General features: G+C 40.8%; 3 protein-coding genes across 4 annotated transcripts; 1 reads left to right on the forward strand and 2 right to left on the reverse strand.

Moving 5' to 3' along the window:
• Positions 1–518: 518 nt before the first annotated feature.
• BDCG_02391 lies at positions 519–4,987 on the forward strand. 2 transcript variants are annotated; one of them, XM_045417933.1, is made up of 3 exons: positions 519–1,221; positions 1,395–2,167; positions 2,236–4,987. In XM_045417933.1, the coding sequence occupies exon 3, from the start codon at positions 2,825–2,827 to the stop codon at positions 4,031–4,033; it is 1,209 nt and encodes a 402-aa protein (XP_045280030.1). In that variant the 5' UTR covers positions 519–1,221; positions 1,395–2,167; positions 2,236–2,824; the 3' UTR covers positions 4,034–4,987. The 2 variants fall into 2 exon arrangements, with proteins under 2 accessions (XP_045280030.1, XP_045280031.1); XM_045417934.1 differs by having other exon boundaries at positions 897–974; positions 1,034–2,167; positions 2,236–4,952.
• Positions 2,336–7,019, reverse strand: BDCG_02392 (uncharacterized protein). The gene has a single exon (XM_045417935.1). It carries the CDS (start codon positions 6,869–6,871, stop codon positions 5,390–5,392), a length of 1,482 nt encoding a protein of 493 aa, XP_045274628.1. The 5' UTR covers positions 6,872–7,019; the 3' UTR covers positions 2,336–5,389.
• Positions 7,020–7,517: 498 nt separating this feature from the next.
• BDCG_02394 (NAD-dependent aldehyde dehydrogenase) lies at positions 7,518–10,895 on the reverse strand. Its single transcript, XM_045417936.1, has 3 exons — positions 10,447–10,895; positions 10,119–10,309; positions 7,518–10,041 (listed from the first exon to the last, which is right to left on the reverse strand). The coding sequence occupies exons 1-3, from the start codon at positions 10,687–10,689 to the stop codon at positions 8,571–8,573; spliced, it is 1,905 nt and encodes a 634-aa protein (XP_045274629.1). The 5' UTR covers positions 10,690–10,895; the 3' UTR covers positions 7,518–8,570.
• Between the last annotated feature and the right edge of the window lie 7,366 nt (positions 10,896–18,261).

Genomic DNA, 18,261 nt, shown 5'->3' on the forward strand with positions numbered 1-18,261 from the left:
TGCTGCCCTGCCCCCAAGTAGCTTCCTCTTCTCCCCCACCATCCGTTGCGGGACGCTGTGTCCGATGACAAGATTTGAGGGGGTGATAGCACCATTTTATCCATTCCATTATTTTCTCCCACTGGCCTGTTGCAAACATTTTACCAAGTTGTACGGAGTATGGAATTCTACAAATTGGCCAATAATTCTTCCCCCTCCCATGGTCTGAGCTACATTTATTAAGTAGCGGGTGAGAGTGTGGGGTTGGAGTTTGCGCCGTTCAATTACCGCTTCAGAGCACTCTCTTAAATGGGCTGGGTATTTGGAATACTGGTATTGGTCAATTAGGGAATACTCTAAGAACCTGCGCACCTTTTTCTTATTTTTTAATCATTTAAACAATGGAGTTCAATTTCTTGTCGCGGGAACTGGCTGGCTGACTTCCATTTAAGTTGCACTCCTGAATTTGTTGACGGAGAGATAGTTATCCAGTAGTTATACCAGTTTCAACCGTCCCTCATTTCCGCTGGCGGGGCGTGTATGAGATCGTCAGGGAAGCGCTGAAGTGTAGAGGGGTAACTATGAATTCGAACCGGCTTATGATCTTTGAAGAGGACCGCCGGCATCTATGCTTGAACATTGCGCAGCCATATCTGTAGACTGTTGGTAACCAAGCTTGATGAAAATAGGGCCCAATGTTGAGTAAGTGCAGAAGGCGATAGAGGGTTAGTCGGCGCAGGAAGTGCGCCTAATTTTAGGGAGGTCGGTCTAGGGAAGTTTATAGTTAAAGGACGCCTAAACTACAGTTAAGGAACCTGCCAAACCCATGCAAGCCTCTTCGTCGATTGGAAATGGAAACCACCCACAGCTATGTACGCTGCGTACAACGAGGAACAAGAAGTACAGAAGACTAGGATAAATAATAGACACGTAGGGGTTGGGTTGGGCCAGTTTGAAATCCCGCCTGGATCGGTTCTTCAGCGTGGGAAACGCAGGTTATTTTGCCCCCGTCCGCTAGTTACGATTCTTCGCCAACCACCCTCAACCCAACCAGATTCCCAGCACACCGGATTCCCAGCGGAACGGTCCAACCTACGCAGCTGGACCCGACAGTCAGGTTCGTATGGCGGCTGGTGTGAACTATTCTTGCATCATGGCAAATGTTCCGTCCCAGCAGTCAGGGTCAACTATAACATGCGCAACAATAACTGTGCTAAAGGGACCGGCCTCAAGAAACAGGCGGTATGTCGTGCCTACGAGGCTACGAGAGAACAACAGATCAACGTGTACTTTCACAGACCCATGTGGGGGAGAATCGCTGTTTGCTCCAAATGGCAACTAGCTACTCCGTACGGAGTAACTTGGTTAGTTACAGCTTAGTTAATGCAGTGACCACTAACCAGTGGCTAAAGCAGAAATACACCAAGAGCCTACTACTGCGTAGTTAGTTACTCCGTACTCCGTCTAGCTCATTATTCTGAAGCCCGAGCTGCGGCGCCGTTGATGCCCAAGCGACACGGACGGCCAACTCCTCTCACATCCCCGCTACGATGGTTGTACGGACTATTGAGTTGTTAAAATGATGAGAGCCGAGAGAGTTGTGGCTGCTCTCCCAATAACTCAATTAAGGCCAAGAAATGGGAGGCAATACTTATCGAATAACAGGTGTATAACTTACTTTGTCGTCATCAACTCTTTTTCATCGAAACTATCGCTGACCCCCTCTCTCGGGTCAGGCCTCAAGCTTAACCCAAGCGAAGAAAGTCAGGGATGCTAGATTACGCAGAGCAAAGCCCCCCACAGCGGTCTACATGCTTATTCGTCTCCCGCTCTTCCCGGCTCTCTTTGCTTTTTCCCCATTTTGGACAACCCATGGCGCCCCTCGCTTGGGACAGTTGGGACGGTTTGGAGGGGCAGATGAGAGCGTGTGGGTGGGTGGGTAACTAGTTTATCCAGCAGTATGGAAATATAAATGGGCCGATCAATTACTGTTAAGGAAGGTCATTCCCCGTTCATAACTAACTACATAACTACATACACTGCAGAGTTACTCAAAAGGGCACATACAAGAGTTATCAGACCAATAAAACTAGCTCAAGCGCTCGTTACACATGGCATCACATTGCTTGATCTACATGACGTGGGAAATGAAATCTCGTGGATTTTAAAACCGATGCACACTCAGCAGGTATTTATTCCGATCACTTAACTTATTGTTCCCTTCTGCAATCGGCGAGAAGCTGATGGGCGACCTAGGCATGAGCGATGTTGGGAAAATTGAATTGATCTAATTCCTCCCCCCGCCCTTCCTCTTTAACACGAGCCACCCTCTATTGTTTTTCTCTGGATAAGCAATAAAGGCAAAAGAAAAATACAAAAAAAAAAAAAAAAAAAAAAAAAAAAAAATTGGACAAGAAGCCCGGTTACTTCAATAATAACGCTACACATGATAAACAGACTAGGATCTGGATGTTGACGAAGTCCGATCCGCTTTGAACGCTCTGGGCTCCTTCTACTGCGCAGACGAAAATTCGAAAACCTCGCTTCACACGTCCAAATATATACACACAGTGTTCAAAACTCGCTGCTCCTCCTTCTGTCAGACTCTTTTGCATCTATCGGCTCCTCCTCCGCAGCGCATAGACTTGACGGCCGGAAACAGTTGCACTGAGACAGTTATTCATATTTAGTTCACCCCAATTCAACCACCTGGATACCAAAGGGTGAAAGCTGTTCAAGCGGAGTCTTTGTGGATGTCTCGAGACGAGCTCCCATCCACGCCGTCGGAAGGTACATACATGTACATGCTTGCCAGAGCCAGGCTCCAGATACACGACCAGGCTTAATGAATCCGTCAATGGGGGCCCTAGGCATGCCCCGGCCCAGTATGGATAGCCCGCGGCAACATCAACAATGGCATCACTCTCTACGAAGGACACCATTGGAACGGCTCCCGATCGAACTGATCCAGAAAATATTCTTCGAATGTCTAGAAATTAATCTCCCTCGCACATCTCTCCCCATCGCCCTTGCCTTGTCCAACGATGTCATTCATACCTGGCTCATCCGCCTAGCCTTCAGCAGCAACAATGAGTCGGCCCGAACTGGCTTCTTCACAAAGCCTTACCTCCCCCTTGACTACTTTTCCCTCTCAGCTTCGCAACGGGCTTCCCTTCAAACTGAAATCCTCAAGTGCCGATGGTGCACTTTACCTCTCATGCGCAAATGCCAGCGCGAGCATGTGGAACATGTTATACGTGAAAAATGCAAATATCTCAGAATATCTTGCGCCGATTGCCAGAAATTGGAAAATCTCAAGCCATACTGGGAATCCATGGACCGCTTCGACCCTCGGCCCCCTGGGAGCCGGGGCAGCGGTGATCTCACCGTCGAGGCTCGGATATCCCAACCACCAAATATACAGCCAGAAAATAACCCCTCGACATCTACATTCATTCCCATCACGCCCACGCCCGCTCCCAACACCACGAACATGAGCATTATTCTGGGCGCTTCAGCTGCCAGCACGCACAGTGCCTCGCGCAAAATAGCAATCTGGTTCAACTCCGGCTCCGTCCAAATCCGTGAACGAAGCCCCATCTTCCAAGAGACAGATGTCTTCCGCCTCCCCTCCTGTAGCACCCGTGAGCCCTGCCGGATACCCGACCGCCTCCTCTGCCCACCCTGGACACCCGAAAAACTAGAATTCCTAACCCTTCTATCCACAGAAGCATACATCGACGAAAACGAACGGCGCGATCGATCCAAGGCCGTGTTACGGCAGGTAATTGACGACCGTGACCTAGAGACCTTCAAGTACATGCTCGGCATGCACATCCGCGCCAAGAACTATGGGTATCCGTTCCCGTGGCCGGTTCGACAGACGCATTACCGGGCTGCTGCTAGAATGGCAGATCGGAAGGATGATGATCCGTTCTTGAGGATTTTGTTTACGGATCGCAAGGGGGAGGTTCCGGCTACGGATCAAAGTATCAAGGCTCTCTTGGTGAAGTATGAACAGAGGGAGAGGGAGAGGGAAATCTTTGAAAGCTGAAAAATTTATGATGAAAGTACAGTTGATGTGGGCAGTCAAGGGTGGTTATTTTTTCATTTTCATTCTATATTTTTTATATTTTTCATTTTTTCATTTTTATATTTATATTTATATATTTTTTGCTGTTGAAATTTGCTCTTTTGACTTTGATCATCTCTTGCTTCTATTATGATGATAATGATGACATAACTAGTTATCTCCTTCCCGTTTCCAGCTTGAAATGTAACCGACAGGCTAGCTATTTTGATTCGCTTTTTGACTAGCCGTGACGACTGCTGGGTTCATACTATTCATCTCTCATGCCCTTGAAGAAGAAGTTTTACGAGCTTGTGGAATAAAAAAGATTTCCTTTATCAAAACCCTGGGGCCATCAGTGCCAATATCGCCCATCTGAAGCTCGCGTCATATATGATTTCCTTGCTCTCTTAACATCACGAAGGATATGGTTGTAACGAATTGGGATGAAAATAAAACTCTCTAGCTAGCCAGCTTGTATACAGTTATACAATAGCAAAAGTAGTACATGTACCTCATTGATTGGCCTGCTGTAGCAACTGAACTACGAACCACGGATGGGTACATCTGAAATACTCTGCAGTACATATGGTCATTGCTCAGCAACGCCTCCAAATTCCTCCGAGCCTCTTCACCGTGGATCGATACTCGATCAGTGTTGCAGAAATTTTCAGCGCGTCAGTGTCATTGGCTCTGTTGAAAAGTGCCCTTTAATGTACAGTAACTAACTACGTGGCTGCGTCGAGGAGCCAGGCTCCTGGGTATGGACAAAGTACGGCTGAAGGAACATTTACTATTTGTTGCTGATGACGGTTTTTTGTTCTGCCTCTTTAGCTGGGTAACTGTGCGAGAACGAATGGCTCGTTTTAAGTTCTGGAGAACAGGTGGGCGGGCGTATACAGAGTATAAGAAAATATAAATGAATAAAAATAAAATAACAAGGCAAAAAAGAAAAGCAGATTTTCTATCTTTTGGATATATAATTCCAATAGAGGGAGTTTAGATTAGTATTTCTGTTTCTATCTCTTTCTCGCTTTTCGCCGTGAAAGTAAGTTTCGAAAAATGCGTGCCGCGATTGGCAAAGATGCAGGCAGGTATATAATTTGCCTTTTGTTAGTTGAAGGTGCATATCCCGGACATGTTTCGAGGATCGTTGCTCTGAACTGCTCCGAAGAGAATCTGCATTGGCTCTAGAGTTGTCCATGTCAGGGATAAGGGTGGGGCGGGGTTAGAAATAGAACTGAAGAGTATTTCCTCATCACAACACCCACCGATTACTTTTATAAAAAGGAGAAGATCTAGTATGTATGAAAGATGGGGACGATGATAATAGTCTATATACTACCCATGTTCGGCTTTTTTCTGTTTAATCATGCTCAACTGTGACCAGTCAGGCGTCATTAAAAAGGAGTGCAAAAGGCTACGTGAGTGTCTACCCTTGGGCAGTTGATCTTTGACATATTTTTCAAATCCCTCCCACCAAACGTAACATTGTGGATCATCGGGAAAATCACGCCCACGGCGGTAACGCAAAGCCCAGCCGCCCTCAAAGAGCGAGAACAGACCCTGCCTTCGAGGTGGCACTTCAACGAGATAGCTCAGGAGCCATTCACCAAATTCACCAAATTCACCATTTTTTTGTCTCAATGCCCATTCCGTAATTTCCGGGTCGTCATGCGGTATCGATTCCGCACCTCCACGTAGTAAAACCTGCAGAAGACCCGGGCCTTCGGATCGCTTTACAGCGGTTATGAAATGTTCACCGCGTATCTCATACTCGGGCATGTCCACGCCGTTAATAGCGCAATTATAAGCCCTTTCATCCCATGCCAATAGCTCAGACAGAATCCAAACGTTTTCCTCCATGATGGCATGATGAATGCAATCTTGTATTCTTTCCCGTGGAATATCGAACGAAGAGAGACTGGGGTAAATCTCTGCAGGGACATCTAATACCAGGCCATAAGGAGTAAACATGAGCAGGTGATGTAGAAGTTGGAATTTTTCGTCAGTCCACGGCCGCCGTTCAAAAAATTTGTCAGGGATTGTCCAAATGACCATTGGTAAGAAGTGAGCAACCCCCGACGGCTCCATAAACGAAACTGTTGAAGGGCAAATATACAAAGCACAAAGGTCATCAAGCCGGATAGTTCCTGGTAAAATCATGTTCCATTGCCCGGGGTCCTCCTCACCAAGGCGTTGATTCAAAACATCTCTCGATGCGGGATCGAATGCCACAGTTGGTGCACTGGGACCAAAAATTCGTTTCTGCATCGCCGCGTAAAACATATCACGTTGGCATTCCTTGAGAAGAGGTAAAGTGAACCATCGACAGCCGAGGACATCATGCTGAAGCGACTTTTGCGTATCAACATCCAGAGGTACGTATTTCAGAGGCCGGAGAATGTTTGAGATGAAAGAGGCGACGTTGTCGTCTGGAGGCAGCTCTGGAGGTTCATGGTCGTTGAAGAAGGCGAGGAAAGTTAAGATTTTGTAGATGCGCTTCCTGGACAGTATGGCCCCAAAACGCGGCGATGCCCAGGCTAGATTAGGCTCCAGTGAATCGAGGAAGATTTTCTCAATCAATTCCGCTGGCAGAGCTTCGAGGCGGCTGATCTTGGTGCCCTCGGACTTTATTCTCTTGCCATCGCGGGGCGGGATATTTTCCTGAACCTTCCGCTTGCTGGGTTTAACGGGGACACGGCCCTGCGGATACTTACCACGACGCTTTTGTCTTCTTCGCGCCGTCTCTTTGTCCTGAGAGACTGGTATTTTATGTCTCTTGCCCCTGACCCGTATCGGAGTCAGATCATCGTCACCCATGTTTTCTGGAAGTTGATTTTGAACATGGTTTCTGGAGACATGAAATCGCTAGAGAGTCAACTAGCCCCGCCCATTTTGCTCCTTTTCTTCATGCCTCGTCCCCTTAGAACCAAGTGAAGGAAGATAGAATAGAGGGAGCAGAAGAAATATAAATAACTAACTACTCTCTGTGCTGAAATATTTTTTTCATCCTCGAGGTAATTATGTCGTTCTACACCGCCCTCGCTTATATGCCTATATATAGAATAGTGTAGTTTCAAGAACAAGCATTGCATAAAATGACGCTAAACCAGAAGAAGTAAGATGATGTCAGCTTGACGTCACTGTTTAATCTCTCCCGCCAACTTGTATTTCCTGTTTGGGAAAAAACACTTGCCACCAGGTCCCGACGTCAGCGCACAAGAGACAAGAGATTAACCATCCCACAGACAAAAATATATCTAAATATAATTATGACGATGGTCATGGTCGTGCTTGACACCTTCCTACAAGGTTTGATGCTAGAAATGGGATCATCAGGCGTAGATAATTGAAATCATGGCATTTTAGTATAAGTAATTCCTTTCGTGGTCGGGTTTCTATCTGAGCCTGTCTCTCTATATATACTGGGGTAAAGTTCCTCGATTTCAAGGTCGGAGCATAATATCTTCTCAAACAATTTTCATTTATTTATCTACATCTATATATCTACCTACATATATATCATTCGAACCTGATACCCAGAGCCCACCGTACATATTTTCTAACTCTACACTACACAACACAAAGCTGCCTCCCAAATACATTCAAGCTTATAGTATACCCATTCAACATATCCACATATACATACCCTCAAAGCAAACAAGAGGAACAGAACCAGAGCTTCACAATGGGCGCCGTAGTTTCATGCGTGAGTGGGATTTTTCTCAACCGCCATTCCAAAAGTGGCCCTATTCATTTTTTAACACCATTTCTCTCTCATGAAACAGATCCAAGGAGCTCTTCGTTCACTAGGGGCCTGTCTAATGGCCATTGTCAGCACAATCGGGTCCGTAATCACGGCCATCGTCAGCGGTATCGTGTCTGTTTTCAATGCCGTAATCTCTTGCCTGACCTGCGGCGGCGTCTCGAGGCGAAGGAGGAGCATGGGGACGCATACCACCGGTAGACGCCGACATGGATTGACCAGAACCAGAATTTAGAGGCTTGCTTGTGAGAAGACAAGTTGAGCTTGGGGCCAGGAGACCGTGAGGCTTGTTAGGCTGTTGTGCCTTATTTTGATATTTGATGATTGAATGAACGTATTTTTATGGCCAGTTTCGCATGTATTGACAAGATAACGACTACTTTGTGCTTTGTGGGAGATTGATGAGCTGAATGTTGTTCTAATTGAGGAACTGCGACGCGGCCTTTGCGGTGTCTTTGACTACCTGAACACCCCATTGTTGTCTGTCGTTGTCATATCGCCCTGTACAGTACTCTATATCCCATTTCAACCACACATTGCTTTTGTATATGCCTTTTCCTTGTGTTCTGAATATGGTTTTCATCAAAATCTGTGTGTAAAATTTGTCCCACCCAATTAGTTGGGTAGTATTCATGATTAATGTGATTAAGGAGTGTTACCATTTGATATTGTACAATCCAGCATTCCAGTTTTCCAAGAGACATGCGTCTGCTCCGAACCGCTTCATTGCTTCTGGTGTGCAGTGATCATAGATTATAAATTCTTTAGAATCTTCCCCACACCTTTCACCTTCCCAACAAGAGAGGGTTGATACCCCGTCTCCACAATGCCCTTACACATCTCCCACGCGCCCCGTCCGTCTTTCTTGTGCACATCCCCTTTCTGAATCGGGTAATCGACAGGCGGCGGTATATGTGTTTGAACTAATGGGTACCGATCCTCACAGACCGCCTTCATATTGCACAAATTCTTCAACCCTTCTGCCCCGCCAAATCGGCCATACCCACTGCCTTTTACTCCCCCAAATGGCAGTCCCACGGCATAGTATGTGGCAAAGTCATTCACGGAGACCATCCCGGCCTTGATTTGCGAAACGCACTTCTCGACATCCCTTCGATTATGCCCGAAAACGCTCGCACCTAGCCCAAACTCTGTGGAATTTGCTATTCTAATGGCATCAGGAACGTCCTTGGCTGGCATAAGGAGGAAGACGGGTGCAAATAGCTCGGTGCGTGCGATCCGCATTGTAGTAGTCACATTGGCTAGAAGCGTAGGCGTGAAATAATGCCCAAACGGATATTTCGGGTGGCTATGGCGTTTGCCGCCATGGATGAGATGCGCGCCTTGATCCACGGCTTCAGAGATCAAATCTTCTAATTCGTCGAATGTCTTCTGAGAGACCATGGCTCCCATGTCGGGGGTTGAAAGTCCCAGCCCCGGATTCTTTGAGTATTCATTCGATTCAAAGAGCACGGATCCGAGGCGGAGTGCTTTTACTCTAGGGGTGACGGCTTCCAGTATTTTGTCATAGGTTCCAGGGAGTGCGATAATGCGTTCAATTCCAACACAGTTTTGGCCAGCGGATTGAAAAACCCCCCGCATGAGAATGGAGGTAATACTAGGAAGGCCCTTGATGGTGGCTGGATCGTCGAGAATAACAGCAGGATCTTTGCCCCCGAGTTCCACAGTGACAGGAGTGAGTGACTTGGCGGATGATTTGCAGACATGGTGCGCAACAGCTCGGGAGCCAATGAAAATGATATGGTTCACGCCATGATGAGATGTTAAACTATCTGCTTCCTTAGGAAGACAAACGACTGTCTGAACCAGGTCTTCAGGATGCCCACAGCTAGCAAGTGCTCCTCGTATGAGATCACGAAAGTAGAGGGAGCTCCAAGCTGTATGTTCAGAGGGCTTAATAATGATAGAATTTCCAGCAAATATTGAGCTAATAACCGGTGAGATCAAGTTGTGGAAGGGGTAATTCCATGATATGCAGGCCAAGATGACACCAAGCGGCTCATAACGAACGGTGTTTCTTTTGTACATCATAAGCAGATTCGTGGGTCGGCGGTCGGTCGCAAGGGATTTCTCTCCGTGGTCAATAGTCCATTTTAGCTTCTCAACCGTAACCAAGATCTCGCCAAACGCGGCATCAACTTTCGTTTTTCCTGAGTCTAGACAGCATGCAGAAGCGATTTCATCCTGATGGTTAAGGATATACCTGTTGAGTGGATCAAATTGTCAGTCGAAGCAACAAACGTAGTAGCAAGGTACTGTGGTTGGGGCTCATATGCGCACTTCAATAGGGTTCTCAATACCCTTCTCCTCTCAGCAAAGGTCGTATGCTGCCATATCGATTGCGCAGCTTCTGCTCGTGTGAGCGCAAGATCTATATCCTGCTTCGTAGCTGGTTTGATTCCAGAGTTTACGTCTCCGAGTATACGTCCGTCAGCAGGACAATAACTAAGAATTTTCTTCTCATCCCATTTCTAAATTCAATAAGAAAAGGAAAAATCATTAGCGATAATGCACTGATATACTTCACAAGTCCGCGCACTCCATTGCTAACAAAGGTTTTACTACCTAGGTAGGTATCAAATTGCATTTTCACCAGGATCAAACTTACTCCATTTGCCTGGCCCTCCAGAATTCTCCTATCCTTTACACTAACATCGTCCCACGTCTTCCCATCCCATTGATCCGATAGCTCTGAGGGAATTGGTACCTGATAGGTGACAGGAGATGGTTCACGACCAAACACGTACTGTTTGAGCGTCCATGCTGTGAGACCAAGTCCAATTACCGCGGTGAGTAATGGGCTGAGCGTGCAGTCGCTACATTTGGCGAAGATGGACCAGAGGACGTCCATTTCCGCTTCGGAGCATTCCAAGTAGACGGGAACAAGAGTTGTAGACACGGAGCTTGGGGAGTCGAAAAGCGGACTCTTAAGACTCGCTGACTTTCAAGGGGAAGAAAGTCAAATTAACCTTGTAGCCTAATATGGCTTAGCGTGGTGGCTGAACCCAGTCCTTTCATTTCCAAATTGATGGTGAATATGTGGAAGGTGTAAAGCTTGTGTGATTGAAAGGTTGCTAGCTTGTGTGTATACAGAAAACTTGACCTCGCTAAGTGCGCCACTTGACCTCATTACATAATCATGACCCTGACCTCGCACAATATGTGTAGGATAGTTGAAGGTTGTATTGATAGATCTATCTACAGGAACATAATATAGTGGTGGGTCACGTGATCTAGTGGGATCGCTAACCGCAACAGCCATAAGGGCCAACACCCCCCCTCGAGATAACAAGAATCACATACAAAAACACCCAAACCACCAAGATAGTCTGTCAAAACCAAATACAAATGTAAAATTAAACATTCCCAACTTTTACACCTGTAAGACCTAGTAAAACCATGAATTGTGTAAATATCACATTGTCTAGAGATTTAGTGAGTTCATCTGCTACTATCTAAGTAGTGAAAACATGTTTTAAATCAATGATTCTCTGATTCAACTGTCAATATAAAAAATAAAAACACATGTCAATGTACTTGCTTCAGACTGTAATGACTGTCATCTTTGTAAGATCTATGACACTCTTATTATCAGTGAGAATTTATATTGAAGATGTAGTGATAAAGCTGAGCTTAATTATGAGATTCTGAATTCATATTACTTCATAAACTGCCTCACTAAGAGTTATATATTCAGTCTCATTAAAACTTAGAGATACACAAGATTGCTTCACTGAACATCATGAAATCAGACTGTCTGTGAGCTTAAAAACATAGTCAGATGTTGATTTTCTATCATCATTCAAGAAACTGACTCAATCAGAATTCAAGTAGCTGAAGAGTAGGTAGAAATCATTAGAGAAATCAGAGATAATGAAAAGATCAGTAGAAACAGATCTCTTATATAAGTTATATCTGTAGAAAATATTCAGATTCATGATCTCTTTTAAATAACATATAATATGTAATAGAGCCTTTCAATATTGAGATGTTAAATCAATGTTTCATTGAGTGAGTAGTGAGACAGTATAAGTGATATCAGAATGTGTTTTAACTGCAAGATATTGCAAGTAATTCATATTATATTAATATTGCTGAATTGTGAAATCAGTCTCTTTCTCAGATATAGAGAAATTATCAATATGAAATTCATTCTTCATTGATATTCTGATAATAGCTGTATTATCAAGATAGAAATCTTTAACAAGACATTTGATATATTAATAATATATTAAATCAATTCTCTTGTTCAAACAATTGATCTTCATATTTAAATACTTGATTGACTGATGTAGATTCTTGACTTTCAATCTCTCACTAAGTATACTCACTAGCTAATCAGCATTCTCAGAAGCTTCAGATATGATGTTGAGATTGTTAACATAGATTATTATATAGAGGTGACATCTGAATGTATAATATCAGAGTACTGAATTATAAGCACTGACTGTAAATTCAAGATCACTCAACAGAGCTGTTAAGTAATCATATCAGATCTTCATCACAGAGTTCAGACTATATAAACTACTCTTAATTATGCAGACAAGTGTTTTCAGTGAACCTGTCTTAAATTCAGTGAGTTGTCTTATATAGATCTTCTTAGTGAGATGCTCATGAAAATATATCATCACTATATTCACTTAATGAAGTGTTCAACTGTGTAGTACTGCTATTATAAAAAGAATATAATTAGCAGTATCAGTGATGACAGAAGTGTAGATCTCTTCTCTAGAATTCTTCTTAAGTCAGTTATTATAAATCACTCAATGTAATTTTCTAAGAATATTATCAGAATCAGTATTCAGATCTGCAGGTCTATCTTTCTCAAGAAACACTTAACAGCTTAGAGCAATTGATTCATCTCTCAAGATATCAGATCTAGAGATCAAACTTCATGTATTGTGTCTCTTCAGATCAGTAATCTTATATTGCATGAACTTCTTTCAATAATCTCCTACTCTCTCTGACTGAGATGTGGCATTCTTGTAGAACTTCAGAAGGTTACCTGTAATAGAGCTTGAAGTGTAAGTAGCCAGCAATTTCGCAGGCCGCAACCATGTGAAATTCGGATCATTAATATCAGAAGTGTCTTCATCATCATCAATCAGATAAATATCAGGTTCTGATACACTGGCATTATTAGTGAGTGCTGCAGATGTGATAATCAGTTCTGATTTTTCAGTGATCAGAAATCTCACATCACTACTGACAATAATCTTATCAGATTCAGAATGTCATAGATGATATATCAATATGTCACTGAATTCAATGATATGATAGGAATCAGCATGTGAAAAAAGCTTATTCACAGGCTGCTGAGATTCATGCAAGTGAATAAAAACCTCTGCACTTAATCAGTGAAAATGCCTTACATTCAGCAGAGTATTCATAAGTGCACATCAAGAAATCTTATGTGAACTTGAAATCACAGGAATCTCTGTAGTAGAGGGTCAAAATTTCAAGTTGTAAAGAACTGTAGATATAAAAGTATTATTGATTATTGCAATCACTGTCTCTAGAACATCTGTTCAGAACTTCTTAGAAAGATTACCTTTCAAAAGAGCAGCTCTAACCTGTTTCATGATAGTATGAATTTCACATTCAGAAATGCCATTCTGATGTGATAAATGTGATGCTGTTAGTTCTTATTTAATATTATATGAATTCATAACTGTATGTATACATGTGAATCAGAAAACATCATCAATATCAGTCTGTAGAAAAGCAGAGACTGTATATCTGAGATTACTCATGAATCTGAGTCACAACTCAAAGTATTGAACAGCCTCATTCTTGAACTTTAAAAAATACACTCAACAGTAGCAGATTGCATCACAGATGATAAGCATTCAGTATTTCATTCTCTGGCAGAACTCTAAGAGATGGTCAGAGAGGTCTTTCAATGTACATTCATCATCTGCAAGGTCAATATAAACCTTCTCAATGAGTTGAATAGATCTAGGCATTGGTGTTTTTGAATAATCTCACATCATATCTGTCTTGACACATTTCTCACAAAAGAACTTAGTCTTAGAACTCTTAATTGTGACTTCAGTATGAGAATTCTTAGTCATAGCAATTATAGCATCAGCATGAATGTGACTGAGATCACAGTGCCAGTTCAAAAGAGTCTTTGATATCCTTGTATTCTTGAGGCCTGTATTCAGAACTGTAGAATCAATGTTATCAACAGTAGTAGCAGCAGTCACAGAAAGATCAACTTTTCAGTTAAAATTGTACTCAAGTGACATTGCAATATACTTGACTGCCTTGTTCAGATAATTAGAATTCTCATTGAACTTTCATTCATCAATCTTATATATGTTGTTCTGAACAGTTCAAACTGCATGGAAAATAACACTGTTCAGGGCTCTGCAAATGAAAAATAAGAGAATAGTGAAAGACAATGTAAATTGAAATCCCTGATCTTCAAGCTTTGCAAATGAGAGCAGGTTAACTGTAATATTAGAAATATAGTGAACATTCTGCAAGTTAACATCATCATTCTCAATCTTCAAGATGACATTCTCAATCTTCTTAACAAACTCAGTTCCCTCAGTCACAGAATTGACAGAGATATTATCATTAAAAGGTTTAATATTTGAAAAAGAATGAAGCTCACTCATCATATTCAGACTTATACATGTGTTTAAATATCAAGATCTGGAGGATGGTTTTCTGGTGACTGTGAAAGAGAAATAGAACTCAATCTTTGTAATTACTGCATTTACTGCTGATTGAGAACTCATCAAGTCATTCTTCTTCTCTTCCTTCTTGTCATCCTTCTTGTCATCCTTCTTCTTCTTTTTATCAGAGTGTAAGATGAAACATCTGTCAACAGTATGATCATATCTTCTGCAGTGAGTGCACTTTCATACAGATGTGCTTTTGTCCTTATCTTTATTCTTATCTTTGTCCTTATCTTTGTCCTTTTTTGCAGTCACAGAATCGGCCTGAGACTGCTTTTTCCACTCAGTGGTGATCTTCTTGAATGTACAATTGATCAGTTGCTTCATCAAATCATCAATATCAATGTTGACAATGAGTCCCTGGTCAGTGGAGAAAAACTCATTCAAATGTGTCTTGACAAATGATCTTTGATAATTCTGCAGATTGTTGAGAAAAAGATCATGATATACATTCTCAGTGCTCTGACAGAGCTCTTTGTGATGGGCAATAAGATAGTAGAAACATCTCTGAAAAGTAAGATAATCATTCTTCTTGACTTGTAATTTTATCAATTTCTTGAAGACATTAACTCATTCTTCTGCCAGTGATATCACATATTTCATATTGATCTTGTCTCACAGAGCTGCAGCATTATCAGCTTTCAAGGTTTCAATAGTGATTTGAATGTTTTTAACAAGACTCAATAGCATACATCTATATAGAGACTTGAAACAGATTCTTCACTTCTCAGAGTTGATATAATGTGTAAAAGAGAATTCTTATTGAGTTCTCAATAGAATGTTGATTTCATCAATAACTTCTGTATCAGCTAACATATTAACACATCAGGCTTCATAATTAGAGCTATCAAATGTAGTCACTGATTTGATATCTAGTGCATATTTAACTTTCTTCTGGTATTTCTGCAACTCATCCCTTGTAGTGTCTCTTTGTATAGATATAGTGAGATATTGAGTGATTTCAGCTGCAGTCATTTGATTCTGTAGCATCATCTGTATAAGATTCATAAGATTGTCTGTGATGCAATAGATAGATTGATTCAGATCATCATTAAAAGTCGGCATTTCAGAGATGAGAAATAGTGAAGAATTCAATGAGTTGAAATGAACAGATTCTGCAGATAAATGTTAAGATTGACTCTGCTTCTCTTTGTTCTGAAGTTCCTCTATTGTCTCATCATCAAATTTCATACTCTGGCAAAAACTGACCTCAGCCTCATCTTGTAAGTCAGGAGCTTTCTCATAATAAGTGATCATTCTATCAATGAGTTGTCTAGTGAAGCATGTAGTTCTGAGCCTTGAGCTGAACTCTGAAGTAACAGATGTATCACTTATATTAAGATGACTCTGCTTCTTCTAGATGTGTAAAAAAAAAAAAAGATAAAAAGTAATATTGTTCACAATGAAGAACATGCTTTCTCAAAAAAAAATAAAGTATATAAATTCACTGACTGACAGATTCAGAGAAAATGAAATATCTCTAATAAAGAGTAAGAGTCTTTTCAAAAAAGATGAACTATTCATGTTAAAAATATTAATTCAATGTTCTAAAAAGAAAAATGTGCTATTCAGACTATAATCTGTAGAATAGTTGAAGGTTGTATTGATAAATCTATCTACAGAAACATAATATAGTAGTGAGTCACATGATCTAGTGAGATCGCTAACCGCAACGGCCGTAAGAGCCAACAATATGTTGGTGATTACTACACCTACTCTAGTCACGTGCCACCCCAACCTGTTGATAATTACTACACCTACTCTAGTCACGTGCCACTTCTAGACTGGCCGCTGGGATCATGAATTTCACGTTTGATCCCATTTGATCTGGTCTCATACATTTCTTGACGTGAATCCCGCTGGGACTGGCTATCAAAAAAACAGGTAAAGTGACTATATATCAGATCTTAAAATGAAATCATGACTTGAAAAAAATGAGAAAGTGGTCTCATTTGGTCTCATTTAGTCTCATTCTTGGCATAAAGTTACTATTTTTAGACATTTTAAGGTTTTTTTTAGACTATTTTTAATTTTTTAAAAAGTAACACTTTTTGGTAATGCTCAAATGAAATTTAAAGTCATTTAAAGCAATAAAAATAATTTAAATTGAGAAGTGGAAATCATGGTCCCATTTGAAAAATGTGACAAGAGTAGACAGTAAGTCTCACTGAAACAGTATGAGACTACTATCTAATGTTAAAACCATGTAATGGGATCAGTCGAATTGGTAATGAGACTATCAAAAAATCTGGTCCTGGTCCCAGACACGGTCACACGGTCAGTCTAGCCACTTCAACCTATTCATTTAGTGTAACTCGCGTAGTTAGATTATAACACAACAATGTTATTCTTCAAGAGATTATGAAGCTCTTCATAAGCAACAAATAACTGTAACAATGTACTAAATTGACATCTTCACACATTATTACAAGTGTGTCTAGATGATTTATTAATTAATTAAATGCATGATGAATCTGAGATCAGATGAAAAGCCTGACTTAATAAAGAATTATATACTAATGTGTAGAAGAAGAAATTCATAAACATCTGAAGTATAAGAAGAATTGAGTGTGAGCTTATCAATATCTATAATAAACTGAAAAGTGACTGTCTCAGAGATATTTAAACTGAATAAAATTATTGCAGAGAAACAGTCTGATGAGTTCAATATATATAAAGACTCAGTTAAAGACATCATTAGTGAGATATCAGATAATACAGAGAACTTAAGTGACTGAAATAATAATAGCTCAGTGAGTGAGAAGACTTGTATGAGACTAGAAATTGTAAGACTTCAGTATAAGATTAAATGAATAAAGATCAGTAGAAATGACTCTGCAGATGATGAGATAAGAGCAGATCTGATAGAATATCTTCAATAAAAAGAAAAAACATCTGTTATAATAAAAGTTCTTGAAGAATTCAGAAGCTAAGTAAGACTTATTAAAAGATTAATTATTCTTACTAAATTCATTAATTACTTAATATAAAGAGAGGAAATTCTTTTGACTGTAGAATAGTTTAAAACTGATAATATTCTTGAAGATAATAATCTTAATAAGAATGTTACTATGAACATGCAACATTTCTGAAAAGAATACAATCTTTGATTATATAATTATATATAATCTGCAATTGCTCTGCAGATTAAGACTTATTTCACTATACTTAAGAAGTTCAAATTATCAGCTTATACTCTATAAACTATTATAGAGAATAACTTTTCTGAGAGATCTGCTATATACAGAACTTATTTATTTAAAGAGCTTATTGAAATAATCTTTAAAAGCAAAGAATCTGACAGAGCTTTTATTGAATAATTAATTATTATCAGAACTGATTATATCTGTCTGAGATATAAGATTAAAGATGTCATGTTTTTTGATAGATTACTGACAGAAGTTAATAGAGATTGAACATTCTTCATAAAGAATAGAATGAATCAGATTGATAAGAACAATTTGAGACCTTTAGAAGAAGACTTCATGAGGTTATACTGTGACATACTTCTACATCTTTCTACTGCGGAAAATAGTAGTACTGAATCCACGAAAAATCCTGTGAATAACACTCAAGACAAGGATAAGAAAGGCAAGGACAAAGACAATGATAAGAACAAGAACACTAAATTCAAACCTGAATGTAGAGGTAATGATGCGAGAACCTGCTATCATTGTCAAAAGATTGATCATATTCAGACTGACTGTTGAAAGAAATACTCTGAGAAATGTCCT

The sequence above is a fragment of the Blastomyces dermatitidis genome, assembly GCF_000003525.1.
Source record: "Blastomyces dermatitidis ER-3 genomic scaffold supercont1.2, whole genome shotgun sequence".
Classification (NCBI taxonomy): domain Eukaryota; kingdom Fungi; phylum Ascomycota; class Eurotiomycetes; order Onygenales; family Ajellomycetaceae; genus Blastomyces; species Blastomyces dermatitidis.

What these genes read in the sequence shown, in the direction of transcription:
- BDCG_02391 (XM_045417933.1), top strand. Translation starts at nt 2,825, where the DNA reads ATGAATCCGTCAATGGGGGCCCTAGGCATGCCCCGGCCCAGTATGGAT.
- BDCG_02392 (XM_045417935.1), bottom strand. Translation starts at nt 6,871, where the DNA reads ATGGGTGACGATGATCTGACTCCGATACGGGTCAGGGGCAAGAGACAT.
- BDCG_02394 (XM_045417936.1), bottom strand. Translation starts at nt 10,689, where the DNA reads ATGGACGTCCTCTGGTCCATCTTCGCCAAATGTAGCGACTGCACGCTC. An exon ending in TGGAGGGCCAGGCAAATGGA is followed by an intron (nt 10,310 to 10,446) that starts GTAAGTTTGATC and finishes TATTGAATTTAG; the next exon opens with AAATGGGATGAGAAGAAAAT. An exon ending in GTATTGAGAACCCTATTGAA is followed by an intron (nt 10,042 to 10,118) that starts GTGCGCATATGA and finishes TCCACTCAACAG; the next exon opens with GTATATCCTTAACCATCAGG.